General features: G+C 32.7%; 1 protein-coding gene across 1 annotated transcript in view; it reads right to left on the minus strand.

Annotated features, from left to right (window-relative positions):
• Nucleotides 1-17,228, minus strand: part of Neto (Neuropilin and tolloid-like) — a 117,397-nt gene that overhangs the window by 46,709 nt on the left and 53,460 nt on the right. The window contains exon 2 of the mRNA XM_065356898.1: nucleotides 8,436-8,481. Coding sequence (XP_065212970.1) covers nucleotides 8,436-8,469 — 34 coding nt within the window. The 5' untranslated portion in view covers nucleotides 8,470-8,481. The remainder of the gene's footprint in view (nucleotides 1-8,435; nucleotides 8,482-17,228) is intronic.

A 17,228-nucleotide genomic window follows, 5' to 3' on the forward strand; every position in this document is an offset into this window, starting at 1 on the left:
TTATTCGCTCAAATGAATTCACAAACGTTAAATACTCGTTCTTTATGTTTTTACACCGAGACTAATACTGCAAAAGGTCGGTCACTTACATATTCTAGGCGCATTTGCATTCGATCTATTTATAGAAACAATGAGTTGATGACTCTTGGAAGCCTACAGAATCGGCCATTTTATGTTCCCTTTATTTTATCACACTTACTTACCCCTTGTTTTTAAAAAAATTCACAAATAAACAGACAGGTTTATACGCAAGGCTTGTTTATATAGATGAAGGTACCTATGTACATACCTATACTTTCAAACAGGCCTAACAACGTCTCAGTTTTCTTGTTTTTTTACTACTGGAAATAAACGTGGATATTTTTGTCTGTGCACATCGATCGTAATAATCTCATTTCATCTATGGATGTGTACCTACTATGATACTTGAAACGTTCGACACTTTTCACCGTCAATTCAAATTTTGTTGTTATTGATATTTTATAAACGTTCGAATTTCCAAACACCAATCTTACCTTACATACATCGTACAAAGTAAAAATACTTTTCATGCTCGAACGATTCGCAAAAATGTCGTTTCTTCCAATAACCCATCAAAGTGAAGTGAAATCATATACTCTTCGCAGACATTCATCGAGTTATAAACTAAAGAATCTGTGCATCCACTAAACACTGAACTGAATCGATTTGTTAAACGTGAAAAAGACCTTGGAAAATATGAATAAATGCTTCACATTTTATTTCTAATAAAAATATATGAACGCGAGTTCATCATTTTCGGGTCAAATGATAAAGGTGCCTTAAAGTGTGTGGTCAAAGCGTACTACTGACCAGGAGTTTGTTATTTCAAGTTCAATTCAATTCGCAGTTTTCAAATTGAAGAATAAGTTACCATTATCTACAAAATAAAAATAGATCGTACTTTTGAAAAACAAGAAATACCCAAACAAAACAACAACAACAAGATATGCAATGTCACAAATCTCGGAACCTGGAAGGTGAAGGAGGGAGAATGAGTTTTTCGATTATGCTCAAATTTTTTTTCATGAAATACATATGTAACCATGCAGCTGGGTAATTCTCAAAAAAGAAGGTCAATTTTGATATGCATAATTTTGAAAAACAAAAATCATTTTTTTGGAAAATTTCAAGAGGGAATCATTTGTATAGGTGTCCCGGATCCCTTTTCTAGTGTTGGCCTCAATTCAATCCCCCCCTCACAGTGGGCCCTGGCCCCCTTAAAACGGTGATAATTAGGATTCGACACTCACAGATGTGTAATAATTATGTCGATTGATATGTTTTCGAGGTCGTAGAATTCGAATCTGGAGTTATTTTTCTTGTAGTGATGGAGGGTGAGGCGTGGGGAGGGGAAATGTCAAATTTTGCTTGTATTATCGTGTAATATCTCGACTAGCGCGACAAAAGTACAGCTGTCTGAAATTTGGCCAAGTCGAAGGACAAATGAGCGCTGGACAAGCCGAAAGACCATCTCAACGTTTTTTCGTTTCTAGCCTTACTTATTGGACATTATTTGATTTTTAACACGTAATAAATGTGTGCTTATCACGTAGAATAACTTCCCTTTCTCAATAATCGTTTTTGGCAGTTTCATCAGGGTAAATAAAAACGCAAGCCAAAGGACACATTTTTTTCCACACATCAAAACTTCACAGATTAATGCGTTCAGAACAAGTTGTTACGTAGGTTTTTAAAAAAACGGTGCGGGGTAACATTTCTATGAGAACAGTGAACCAGTGCAGCCACTCGCCAGAAAAAAATGTTGGATTTGGAAGTCAGCAAAAATAATTAAAAATTGCTTTAAAATTGGTGCAAAAACTGTGAGACAGTTTTCAAATGTGAAATGTGAGCTTCCTATGCACTTATTGAGATTGCAATTTGCACAATAATATACCTTCGTGTTTTATGATATATAATGAGAATGTGTTAATTTTTCCAAAAAAAAAAAAAAAAAAAAAAAAAGGATTCTATAACACTTTATAACATTTATTTTCAAAAACATGGTATGAGACAGGCAAGTCGAAGGACATTTGGGGTATAAAGTCGAATGTACACCAAATAGGGGGGGCTGAACAGCTCAATATCAAGTGTAAAATGTGAATGAAATGATGCTTGTATGGACGAAAAAAAAAACAAAAAAAAATCATGCTAAAACCATTGAGAAATTTGCTGTGGACACAAAATTTACCACTTTTTGAGAGTTATCCAGCTAAGTATACCTAATAATTATCAAGTTTGATTTTTGAAAACTTTGTCGTTTCTGTCCAAAAAAAAAAAAAATCAAACAACGAAAATATTTCGCTATTTCTATCAAATTTTTTCCAGAAAATACAAGTTGAACTTGAGTCTAAAATTGTAAGCATAAAATTCTGACAAATGAGCGTAAAAATGATCATAATTGACAGTGAAACATACTTTTCTCTGTTTAAGTAATGAAAAACAAAATTTGTCGACAAGGTTAAAAAAAATCAAGATGAGAAACTGAAATTAACACGTCATTTACCTAGCTCCTCTTTTATTCCTCCAATTGCTTAAATTTTCAACGCAAGAAATTTCATTCCAGTTTCGCCATATATTTTTTGTGCATTAATACCTATCACCAAACAAATGTGTCAAATCGTGAAAATAAATTTTAGAAATCTAGTTTTATTAAAACAATAATTGTTCCGAGAGAACGAGAATTGCATCAGTTTGGCCTTCTAAAAGCCACTAATATCTGTCCAAGCTGTTAATCCAGCCTCTTCTACTTTTCACTACATCGTAACATTAGCTATTTCTTAATTGTTCGTTTAAACTTTACTAACCGAAAAAGGATTAAGTTGCGTAAAAGCTCGAAAACTCTCGAAACGACTTTCTTTTCATCAGTTTCGTTCACCGTATCTACAAGTTGAAAGCGAAAAAATCTTCTCAGCATCGAGTACCTTAACCTACACATGTAGATACCTAACAATAAGTAGAACGGAAAAAATTTCTCCTTAATAAGGACGTAAGGCACGCGATTCTCTTAATACTTATACGTTTTTCGTGCCTCGCTGCCATATTCCTTTACTACATATATATACGCAGCAAAATCTCTCTCGAAAGGTAGGTAGGTACCTATACTCTATAAGTACCTATTTGTAAATCGAAGCCGATAACGTTGCGAAATTTCCTAAAACAAAAGATACCACAAGTCGTAACTTATACGAAAAATTCAACCGGGATAATAATCGACGCAATAAAGGTGTATAATATATACCTATAGATCCGCGTTATCAAGTCAAAACCAGCCAGCGATTATTTCTTTCGGTTCTATCGTTCGAAAAAGAAAGTTTTCGGCGAAATTTAACCAAAACTGAAGACGACAGAGTAACATTAAAAGATTATAATGCCACGCAAGCCAGCACACTCGGTTACAGACACACACAAAAAAAGCAAAAACCAAAAAAAAAATCGCAAAAAACTAATCCACCCCTTTAGATCGAATGAATTAAACATGTTTACGCGTATAGCATGCCATTGTTTTTAGCGAAAAGTTTTTAAAATATTCAAGTCAACAGATTCGTTTACAAACTCGTTATAATTTTCCGCCGAGTAGTACGTACAGCGGTGCACTAGCTTTTTATTTCCTATAATTTAAAATTCATCCGACAAAGAAATCATTAAAAGTTGCCTTCGTTTTTCAAAATGCCAATTTACAGTATTGCACTGCACGACCACACTTCAACCGTGTCTGGCGAAAAGCGTTAATTTAGCTTAAATAAGTGCACGTAAAAGTAAAAAGCCAGCTTCTCGCAGGCGTCATTATAAAGCTTAAATTTAACCGTATGCGTTTAGAATGGTAAAATTACTCGAAAATCTTGCCATTTTTTTAACGATACTATACAACACCTACCTACCTTACCTTACCTACCAATTGCAAAACGTTATAACATCTTACGCATTGCACCCCCACGCGCGACTACGTAATAATCATCAAAATAATAATTGAGAAAAATATAAAAACCCAAAATGTCTTTTCACTTAGGTAAAATTCGCTCTCCTGTTTTTCTTTCATTTTTTTTTTTTTTACATTGCTTTATTTTGTTTGTATACACAAGGCTCACTTTAGGGGTGGTTTTTATTTAGCAAGAAGATACCTACCTAAATACACGGAACGGAAAAAAAGAAAAAAGAATAAAATCCTAACATTGTATTAATACGAGGATGTGTGAACATGAACAAACCAAGGAACAAGAAAATGTTATGGAAAGCCACTTCCTCTTTTTTTCCCCAACCGCTTAAAAAAAATAAATAAATAAGATGAAGAGTGTGCGTTTTATTGGTAGTAAAACGGAAAAATAACACCTTTTTGAAAAAGCTCGACTTACACATAGCGTAGCGTTGAAAAAGTAGTTTTCTTCACCGACAAAGTGGTAGTTTACAAGCAAAAGACTATGAACAAGAAATATGATAATTCGTTTACGCGATACTTACATCTAAACATACACATCGTCTATTATAAATAACTAAATTTCTACAACCAACGTGACTTCACCATACACCCTAACTCAACATGATTGATAAAATATTCAGCGTTTTTTCTTTTTTCTTTCGTCGTCTTACAAATAATAGTAAAAAAGAGAAAAAAAGTGTGTAACTATACGTACATGTACCTACAGCTCGTATTCGTATACGTACATACGAGTAGGTATACGTACGCGAATAAATGAGAAAATTCTTCACCATTTTTAATATACCTACTGTACTTTGGTATATAGGTACTATGTAGTTATACTGTTGTTTGGTTTGTCGATTCTGCAATATATACGCGTACATAAATTATTTTTATTGCGCCAAGGGTTCTGTATGGTGCTTGTAAAGAACGTATCGCACGACCTAAAGGGTACAATATTTATTTGCAATAATTGCGTAACCTGTCAAACGGTATTTAACGAATTTGCTCGTTCATTAAATGCCTTTCTTATGCATGCGCCATACAATCGCCATCATTCTATTTACCTCCGACCGAACATAAAATAGAACAAAAACAAGATAGGAAAAAGCTAGTCTATTCAATTAGCATTGAAATAGGTACGGTACATGCGATTGCGTTGATTTTACATCTAGGTACATATTTAATCCGAGTCAAATTTTATCATTGTTGTTGCTATTGTTGTTGTTGGTGTTGTTTTCGGTGGTAAATTTCAGGTGAGTGGGTATATGTATATGCTGAGAGCATCATTCAAAAGTAATCACTATACCAATCAAAAACTTTGAACACAAACAAAAAAGGTCTGAAATGGTGTACTTTTAAAATCAGAGAAATTATGGACGCTACTTCAACCCTTAACATTTGCAAAATGGTGAAGTTGCTATTTTTGTTATTAATTCTCATCTTTGGCAGTTTCCATAGTCGGATAGGTACATACATCATATAGGTACCTGGTACCTAATGCAATTTCAGAGAAATTGAAAACATTCGTGTATTGATTTTCATTCAAAGTGGGTGCGTTTTCGAAAAAAAATCAAAACACCATCACAGAATCATCACCTTTACGACTTTGCTAAAATTCACTGCCTGAGCCGCCAAGATCCAAGAACAACCCACAGCAAATGCTATTTCGATACACGGTCCTTGAGAATTGTTTTTAAAAAAATTAAAAGTAGAAACCAATATTTTCCAGTAAATTCTGAAAGTTGAACACCGGAATCATTGATAATTTGTGATTCCCCTCAGGCTTTTCATTTCCCAGACTCTCCAGTAAATTGAGGCTCCGGTCAAATTGCCTCATCATCTGTCCCTTCCCTACACCACTTTTTTCACATTTACTAAAAAAAAAAAAAAAAAAAAAAAAAAACAGTAGGTATGTATGATCATGAGCAAGACCTTCTTATTTCAATCTAACTTCAAATTGTAGATTTTTAGAATTTAATTTGTAAGGGTCGTTCTCAATCAAATTTTCAGAAAAAATTTTTCGGTGTCATCTTTGGCGGTCTAAGAAAATATTTCTAGGTATGTATTCATTTGGAATTCTGATCAATTAGTATTCAACATTTTCTCAATCCTTCATTCAAGTACTTACTTTGTGATGAGCGGACATGCCTTGACTGCCTATGGTGGTTATTGGGATGCAAGGTTATGTGCTAAATTCTCTGATCCTAGGTCTGGACCAGGATCGGAAAAATATCTTCTTCATGCACTACCTGTACAAGATCTCAGGCTCTCAGTACTGTGGTCACCACTGTGATTTATTCAAGGCTGTGTGCCTCTTCACTTTTATTTTATTATTCTCCATTTAATTTGGATAAAATGTATTTCTCAAATGTAAATCGAAATTATCATATAGATCGTCGCGATTTATGGTATTTTGGATCACCTCCCATTAGTAAACCATGGAAGTGTGTACCCAGTTTTAATGTGAACTTGGGAGATTAATCATAATTACCAATGGGCCTAGTTTAAGTGAGCCTCCGAAGAGGTAATTAACGCAAACAGTTGGGTAAGTGTTGAAACACACTCCGAAAATATTTAATTGTAATTATATCGCGATTAAATGGTGATCTACTTGACACAGTGGAGCATTTGCACCTACCTATGTTGAGCTTTTTTGAGTTAGAATATAGATTAGTATTGTAATTTTATTATTAATCACATCAATAATAAAGGTGTATGAATCATTGTGTCGTGATTTATTCTATGGATTACGACTTGGTTTTCTTGTGTTGTTAAAGTCAGACAGAGAGTCTCGTTGCCTACTCATAGGTAACTAGGTACTAGGAAATTTTCACCCCTTAGGAGATATTTTCTAGAATTCTTATACCCAGTAATTATTACCCTTTTCACCTACCCCTCTTTCTACTGCTTTAACTATATCAACTTATTTTCAAAAACAAAGAATTAAAAAAAATTTTATTTCAATATTTTGAAAAAAAAGTTTTCCTCAATTTATCGAATGGAATTTCCAACTATTTAAAATAATTTTCTGCAATGGGGATATAATTTTTCCATAACATTATTTCCTATGTCAGGCAATCATCACAAGAATAAGAAGATAGTAGATAAGTATCACCACACGAAAGTTCAAAATCACAAATTATTCACCTACCTACAAATTACCACCATAGTTTTAAATGGAATTCCCAAATAAAAATGCCGGAGCTTTCACCAATTTTTCAGCCTTTCCCTCTTAACTTTCACTATTTTTGCAGAACTTCAAAATTTAGCAAACATGCATACACTGTAAACTTCCAATTTCTTGTATAGTTTGATACAAGAATCTTAAATAGCTACGGTAACAGAAAGTTCATAAATAATTGAATAACAGACGTACCTATAATAAACTCCAATTTTTTCTTCAAATTGCAGATTTTTCAGTACTTTCTGTTTTAATTTTCAGAAGAAGGTGCAAATTCTTGCATTCCAAGATTTCTGACAGTTAGAGAACATTAAATTGGTTCGCCACAAATAGGTACGAAAATACAGAATTTTTCAAACATTTCAGAAAAGGAAGAAAAGATGAAAATTTGTCCTTTTCAGTACCATAACGGACATTTAGGTATCTAAGTACATATATTATAATATATTTTTAGGATGGGGAGAGGATAATAATAGCTGAACCGAAATTGTTTGCCTCCCCCCTCTGAAAAGAGAAATGAACTACATATTACTTACCTATCATAAAAATTGACGATTTTACATACATGCATCCTTCAAGAAAGAAGCCCCCATACATTTATCTGTTGTCGAAATATTAATTTAAAAAAAGGTCCCGTGAATGAAAAAAGAGGATAAGTAGATATTAATTCCTTCATTTAAATGATTATTTTTAAATACATTCTACGAGTTAATTTCATCGATAATGTTCAGGAAAATGATGTATTCCTAGCCCTACACTTCACAAAAAAAAACCCTCAAAATTTAATAGCATATGAGGAGGGATTGAAAATTTTGTTGAACAAGAGTAAAGGGAAGGCACGTATTTTTTAAGTGTAGATGCAATTTTCAGCCTACCCGACCATCTTCCCAAATACATATAACTTTGAGGGGAAAGTGAAAAACAATCACCGCTACTGCGTACCTAACCTATTTCGCTTCCGATATTTTCCCAAAGGAAAAAAGGCGATTAATTTCGCAGAACGCATTTATTCGTGAAATTAAATAACACAATTATAACTGTTACAACGCATAGCGGTGTTTGTTTGACGATGATTTAAATGGTCATTTACTACACCACACCCTAGACACCTGTATATGAAACGTCCTTAATACCTTGTAAATACGAGTAGGTTAGTTCAGTTTTTACTTCGATAAATTAATGCAGAATCGTGAAAAAAAAATGCACGTAGTTATTAGGTGTATTTAATTCATAATGTAGAAACATGCATTTGTTTATTTTCTAAATAATACTCGAACTTTGGTATTTAGCAACTAATATTGGGAAATAAATACTTACCAAACAGTAGAAAGATCCAAATGTACTGAATCATAACAGACAACGTCTGAAACACAAAAATAAACACATCATTAAAATAATGTTTCTTTACTAAAATCACATACCTACTTTCGAATACGTATACGCGTTTCGTTTTATATAATACCTATAAGTTGAACCGTAAGAAATTTTTATACATTATACGTTGTTGCTGGCTTTGTTTCAAATAAGTCCCAAAAAGTCGTAACGAGATTAATATTTAACATGTTGAAATACCAATTTTTGGCTATCCTAAATTTTTGGCACCTTTAATCATCGCCAATTTACGAATAAAAAAGATTCCAAAAACATAAATTTTTAGTCAACTATTTTACCTTTAAGTATTTTAATTTTACTGTGGAGTAAGAATCTTATCTCACAAACGATACCGAAATCATATAAATCTTAACGTTGGAATAAATGTCAACGATTATTTTGACTATAGGAAGGTCATAGATATTATGGTATAAGTACATATACTTCAAACTAGACCAACTGTTATTTTGAAGTCTGTTACACAAAATGTACATTTATCTAAAGTGCAAAGAACTCCAATGGTAAACATTTATGAAGGATGGCTGACAGTAAATATTGTGGGAACTAATCACCAACATTTTGTAAATTGGGGCAAAAAGTACGTTGTATAACGGGACTGCGTGATAATTCTAACTAATTGACTACCTACCTAACTAAATACATACAGACACATAATGTGAGCGAAGTTGCCAAGGGGTATAAGTTGCCCGGATCAGTTATATTGTACTTAATTTTGAAATTCGCAGGTACCTAGAACCTACCCACATAAGTGCATGAAAAAAAGATTAACAAACTTCGTATTTTGCAATTTTTCTTTTATTGCAAAATATTCCGTAGTTGTAAAGATGGACTAAAAAAACAAATATTTCATTGGAAAGCTTGTTTTTCTCGTTTTTGAAGCTGTAGGTAGGTATTTATTCTATTTGTTTGGTTGATCCCTCGCAACTATAGAGTACGCGCTTATTTAGGTGAAATCGAGTTCAAGAAATAAAATTGATGATAAAACCCACTTGAAAAATTCAACATACGAGTAGGTAGTAGGTATCAAAAAACAATGAGAGACCTATTTAAAAAATTTCATTCGGTATCATTATAGGCTGGGAGCTGTGGAATTTTTTTAAATGTCATTTTAAACAGCGAAAAATCTACGTTTTCGGAAGGGACAGACCCACAGGAGTACGAAGATACCGGACTGTCGTTTGGCTGATGGTCCGTTGACCGGTTATCCTAGGTTGACGGAAGGTGAAAAAGTGAAAAAAAGTCAATTTTGATAACCCTCCCCCCACCTTTGGTGATGAAGGAACCGTAAAAAATAAAATGAGAAATAAAATACTTACATATAATTTTGTACCTACATAGCATTTTTGATCAATGAATAGCCTAGGTAGATGATACAGCTTACCAAAACAGTCAATTCAGCATATAAAATGAGAATTTTCATTAGGCATATTTAAAGCAAAACAGGTAAGTAGATATCAAATTTTTCTAAAATTTAAAATTCTAAAATGCAGCAAAAGTTTTAGAAGGGGATAAAACTGTTACCAATCATCAATTCCGAAAATCAAAAATCGAGTAAAAATCAAATTTAAGTTTTTTATCCCAACTCAATCCTTCATTTTGAAATTCGTAAACAGAAACAAAATTTTGAATGTGGGTAATTAGATAGATAGTAGATATCTACATGTTATATTTGGATATTCTTTTGATATTTTTTTTCGTACTAAAAGGAATATCTCTTTATAACCTTGTAATACCTATTTACTTAATCACGCTTTTTCTAAAAAATAGGTAGGTTGGTAGGTATAGGTAGCCAGGTAGGTGCGTTTTTTCTGCTCCAGTCAATACGATTTAATCATTTTTTTAGATAAGTTAATATGTAAAACTGAATGTGAAATCATTTACATTAGGTACCAAACAACAAAAAAACTGCTGGATAGGAAAAAAAATGACGTTTTTACTTTCAATACTGAAATAGGAGTAACATCCTATACATAACATACACAATCCTCATCCTACCTACGCCTGTAGATATAATAGAGAGGACTAGCATTACACGATCGGTATATACTTCGTCTATGGGTATACCAAGTGGAATAGCGTGACAAGAAGATAAAAATGAAATAAAACAAACACTTTATATATTAAATTTTCTACATATACGCGGATAGAATTTTCCGCATACGACGAGACAGAAAAAATATGTTTTATTGAAAATGAAGATAGGTACGCAAATAGAGCAACAGATTTTATAAATCACAAGTTTAAACATATACTTCTGGTACGATGTTATTCGTATCGTTACATAGACGCCTATTTATTATATTTCGTTCATTTTATTAATAACATAATAGATAGGCATCAACGTATAGGTACCTATTCAATGGGAATGACCTAAAAATTAGGAATGAAACATTTGATTATACACGAATATGCTTTTTTAAAATCGACTCAAATTGGCTAATGTGTTACGAATCCTCAGCCGACACCTGACAGTTTCCCAAAAAACTACATTGCACATTCGATACGTTTAGTAACAGTTACGTACCTACTTGTACCTACCTATATAGGTAGGCAGTTGAATGCATATTACATACAAATTCACTAACGCAGACTACATCGAAATAATTAATTAAGGTTTATTTACATTTGAATCGCTCGTCATTTGAATTAATCAAATCTCAATAACCTGACAATTTTGTATGCAATAAGGATACAAGTATGTACCTACCGAAGCTGATACATATGTATCATGTATCAGTGTGATGGAACATTCATCATTTAACGACAACGCGCGAGACATATTACTGTCAATAAAACCCCTTCAGTTAGAAAAACATACGTAGGTATACGAGCAACTAATGGCGAAGAAAAAAGCGAGAAAATTCAATTTTTAATTTTTGTCGGCGAAGAAAGGTAGCTAAGCTATAGCTGTAGCTGCACATACGAGTGTAAGCTAAATGAAAATGAAAAATGGAAAACTTCCAACATCGGATTGAAGCTTTCTTTCAAACATTGTCAGATGGACAGTTTTATTCCTAGGGTCACACGCATGAATAAACTTCAACTTTTGTATTCGACATGGTTTAAAGTAGCTTTGTTCGACATCAAAGTTGACTAGTTTTCCGCATCAAACGTGTTATACTTACTCTCTTTCATAACCGGAGAATTTTTTTCCTCGCCTTCTCTAATTTCGCGTTCGAGATTCGGTACGAAAAATCATGCTGCGGGCCGTTTTATTATTATTATCATTGACAAAAATTGAACTTATCGTTGACGGTTCATGTGCTTTATTAAGAAAACTTGACAAGTTTACAAATTTGATGGGCAAGCGTGTGTGTCTTCGTATTTCTTATTTTTTTTATATCGTTTGATATTTCGCTATACTATAATCTTCAGCTTTCCGCTAAACGAAATAACTCAAAAAATATATACTTTGTGTAAATGTTATACCATCCGATGAAAACTTCCATTGCTGCCTTTTAATAAACAGCGTTTTCTTATTCTTTTTCCTTTCTTTCTTTCTTTTCTTTCTTTTACTTATTCATTTCTTCCCCTGCACTATGTGTGGGTCTTCAACCTGAAAGAAGAAAGCCCCCTTCTCATTTCTTGATGTGTTTTCGTGGCACCAAAACACAGAATAAAATAAATAATAAAAAACTTAGCCATTTTGAGTACATATAGTTATATCTATTTTCTCATCATTTCATCTCATATTTATTTTCAGATACATATAGATGGATTCTCGGTATTAAAAATGAATGAATATAACATGAAACACAAACGTCTATATTTTTAGTCTGTCAGAATTGCGATTATAAATACCTATACAAGGTCTATTGTTTTCTTTGCATTGTTTTTTTGAGTCATTTTATTTTTAGAAATTAAATTTGTTTGCTATAAATCCGAATTATTGCATATTCTGCGTTTTTTTTTCTTTTTTTTTTTATAATATACAATTTTATTTATTTTGAAGTCGAATTGAGTAGGTATTGGTATAGGTACGTTGAGTATGTATAAATTTTTCAGAACTGTCAAATTTTTCAAAATGGGTTTTCGAGCTGGGTTAAATTGGAAGATACTTAAGTATACGAATTTTGTATTCACTTATTTTTTTCCAAATCTAAATAAGTCAATTGGTTAAACAGATGAAAACGAAAGATCTGGCGAGGAAAGTTTTATTTATACCTACCTATAATATTAACAAATTTTCCACCAAATCGGAAATTCAGAATGTTTACTTTTTAATATCATTTTTCTTTCCTTTCACATCGAAAAAAACAAAACAAATCTGTCCTTGGGCCATTTGGAAAAATTTCAGATTACAGTATTTTGTTGACAATGCGAAATCGACACTATACACTATACAACGTAGGCGAAACAGTTTATGGAAACTGCGAACCACGAACGCAGGTCATTCGATAATTTCTTCTGTGTGTTTTGATAAGTGGACGAGTTAATGAGAGAAAATGGTTTGATAATATTTGTTTTGTATATATTACACGTATGAAGCATATACTACATAGCGAACCTACTTATACACATGGAAAATAGGGAATTTGCTTTTGTGGCTTATCCATGTCATAAAAACAAACGAAACTTAAACTATTTTCTTAGATCATAGTTTGTACGCAGTAAACATCAACTTTTTTGTTACTTATATCATTTGTGCGAGTTTGAAATACGATACGACAAAGTATACTGCTCTGTTCGTTAATTTTCGAGCCTTTCGCTATCGTAGAAACTCAAGTAAAATGTTTGCCGATGAAATTCACTAGTGTTTGTTTTGGCTGTTGTAAATGTAACGGTTATTTATAGCTCGTTATTTTGTTATAATACGATACCGAAATATTAAACAGGAATTTTGTACAGCCGTATTAACACTTCTTTGCTCCTAATTTCTTAGGATATACCTATACAATAGATCTATATCTACCTACTGACCTACTAAGCAATATAGCAACATTTATGAGCTGTTTCTGGGTATACCTAACTAAGCATCTGACGGCAAAGCTCATTATTTTCTATCGAGGTTTTCCAAAAAATTGAAAACAGCGAACTTCGTCAGGTCTAACAAGGGTCACAAACCACATAAAAGAAAACACATAAGACAAATTTTAACGTGAACGACATACTTTATTTACATTTAAAAATACGTATTCGATGTTTCGGTGACCAACGTACACCTTTATCAAGAGCTTAAAACGAACTAAGATACTGGGACTTTGTTGGAAATTGAAAAAATTCTCGAAAAAAAAACTGTCCAGTAGGTAGATAGTTACCTGGCTAACTGCAGCAAATTTTCATCATTTCAATGTTTTTTTTTTTTTTTTACGGTCAAGTTAAACAAACCGTGTACACCTACCAAATAATTCTTTCTTTTAACTCACTTTACATTAAAATAAGGTAGAGTGGGGTAATTGCAAAATTGTGACCTCATGCAAAAAATATCAATTTTCTGGTTGTGCCAACTAGGGGGTGTCGAAGCAACAACCTTTACCGACATATTCACCTGGTCACAACTCGCGGGGTTCAACATGTCGCTCCGTAGCAAACACTTTTATCAAAGCATGTTGAAACCACTCATAAATAAAGTGAGAGGTGTTTTTTTATAAAATGCATGTGAAATAGAAAAAACTGTCAATTTATCTGGAATTTTCACGATTTAGGGTCATGATGGATTAAAGTTTAAGGCAAGATACCGCAATTTGAAATTTTTTAAAAATTTAGGCCGTAAATTGCGTTTTTTAACTACCCCAGAAAAAGTCGACTCGAGGTAATTCCAAAAACGATTTTTTTTTCATTTTTGCATTTACCACAAATATTTTTTTGCCCTTAATAACTTGAAAATGGTTCAAAGTTACAAAAAAAAATAAACTTCCACGGTCACATGATGAGTTACACGTTAGAGAAAAGATTAACAGTTCTACTGAATTTTAAAATGATTGCTCCATTTTAATGTTTTACTAATATATTTGACGAAAAATGTATTTCTATGACAAGTTTTTTACATAAAAAACATCAGAAATGATCAATAGTTGATTTTTTGTTCATTTTAGCGAGTTTTAAAAAAAATAATTTTTCAACATTTTTTCACTCTCCTAAAAAATTTTTTGGCAAGTGGAAAAGTCATTGAATTTTTAACCGAATCAAGACCACGAATATATCAAAAGTTAGCAAATTACACGTAGAATACAGTGAGTGTGTTGAAAATGCACAAAAAAAATGAAAAAATAAAAAAAATATCGCTCACTTTTGCATTTATTCCAACATGGGGTAAATGCAAAAGTCGATTTTCAAATTTTCAAATTGCAATTTTCTCCAGGATTTGTGGACCAAATTGTATCAAAATTTCACCATTGATAGAGAACCCCCTGAAGTATAAGTGGTACACATTTCAGCTTCATTCGTGCAATAGTCTTCTCACAGCGCCCTCTCAAAGTGTCACTAATCAAATAATAGTGCTTTGCAATTACCCCACTCTACTTTAATAAATTATCAAAATTTTTTTCGAAATTTCAATTTTTGTGTTTTTTAAAAATTGAAACAATTTATTAAATCACGTAAGTCATTTTTCTATGAACTGATTTTCTCACGAATGCACACAAAAACAACTATTTAACTAGGTATCACAAAAAGTACAAAAGAAAGGTATACGATGCTTTTCAAAATTTATTATTTTTAGCCTTAGGTACTTATTTCTTTTCATTTATTTATTTATTCCGTAACGTATCAATTAGGTATCATAATTTTTCTTTGAATGGAAATAGATCTTGAAAGCGTGAAGGGAGGTGTTCAATTTTTTACACGGTAATGATTTCTCAAGAAAAAAAAATCAAAACATTATCGTAAACTAAAAAAAAAAGAGGTTTGACAAATTCACCCATTTAATAGATAAAGAAAATTTTGGAAAAGTTTTGCTTCGAGATGAAAAACCATGCGTCTTTGATGAAAAAAAAACATTAAACACACCTAATGAATTCACCAACAAAAATAATTAATACTTTTAAAATTGTAAAAGAGCAAGCCTTTCTTGGGATGTTTTAAATTTTTTTGTGACCTTTCAAAGGTTAAAGGAAATATTCTTACCCCACTGCCCACTTATTTACTGCTGGTGACAATTTTTTTAAAAAACAAAACACAGTTATGAACTGTTGAATTTAAGGGGAATAAACTTTTCACAGTAAACTGCATCAAAATCTATTCAATTTCGAAAAATGTTCTCATTTTCAAGTTGAAATTTCAAAATTTTGATTTTTTCTTACAGGTTTCAGAAAGTGATGACTTTGTAAATAGGTATTTGAACAAAACAAGCAACAAGTATGTATAACGTAGCCTTGATAACTTTGAGGTGCAAACGGAAAAAATAATATCATAAAAGTTGAAAAAAGTATTCAGTCAAGTTACTCAAAAATAGCAGGAAAGTATATTGAACTGAGGAGAGGGAGGAGGAGGGCAACGCATCTACCCAATTAAATTTCATGCTGGTAATACAGGCCCACTACGTGGATTAATCCTAATTCTACGAATGTCCACCATGCAGATCTGTGAGATTTATCTAATCTGAAGAGTAGGTACATTGAAAACTTTCAATAGGTACATATTACCTACGGGTTCAATATCATCGCTGTTGAACAAACTCGCAACGTGTATTCTACACACACAGACAGACACACACTCACGAATGAATATTTCACAGACATCAGACGACGACATGTAAACGTTCATTAATCATGTTCAAACGAATGGATCGAAATGCGAACTAAAACCGGGGTAATTTTCGTCTCGAATTTCGCGAACAAATCGAAGTACGTATACGCGAATTGCCAAGGCACAAGATGAAAGAACGAATTCGAAGACATACGTATTACGTACGTACTACATACAACACCGCAGAGAAGAGTATAGGCGATGATCGAACGAAATGGTCGTTTAACTGGCGCACGTACTTCTACAACTTGGAAAAAATATCTAGACTTTTATTCGTTGGTAAACATGGAAAAATGTTTTTAATTATTTATCGTTTACAGATAGGCAAAAATTTAATGGCTTGAAATTAATTCTTCGTATATAACTGGTAAACGCGTGTGCGAACGAACGTACAGAAAGCAGCCCCTGGAGTAAGGCTAAACGATGAAGAATGAGAAGAGGGTGCCATCGGTGAAATATATTTGCTACGTGTTCTTTCTTTCTGATATGGTTACTACGTAAACTGCACTCAGCGATGTAAACCGGCATCAGAACTTCATAAAAAGCTCGCTATAAATTTTATATTTGATTACGAAACAACGTAAACTTGATGCGTTTCCGCTCTTACCGCGCTTACCTACTCGTAAATACAATACAATATTATACCACCCTCTCTGTAACACAGTATACCTATACTGATGTAGTAGTCTATCCAGTTGTATCTCATTCAGGTATAACCAAAACGCAAATTAACTACATCGTCGATTCGACACAAAGTTGAAATGTGTGTCTCTGTCTCATTTATATTTCACAGCATCTTGTCACGCGCATCGAAAAGTCAAAATTACCTCGAATTGTAAATCCGCCAATGCCATAAGCTGTTTTTCATCCTTTACAAATGATATTTATTTATTGAACACAAATTACCCGTCAAAATATGCTTTTAAAATTTACACCAAAATATAGACCCTGAAAAGACCCATACGTACGGGTATAGCTAACCAAAAGATAACGTGCTCGACAAAAAACCTAATTTACATAAAACCATAAATC

This window comes from Planococcus citri, chromosome 3 (genome assembly GCF_950023065.1).
Source record: "Planococcus citri chromosome 3, ihPlaCitr1.1, whole genome shotgun sequence".
NCBI lineage: Eukaryota > Metazoa > Arthropoda > Insecta > Hemiptera > Pseudococcidae > Planococcus > Planococcus citri.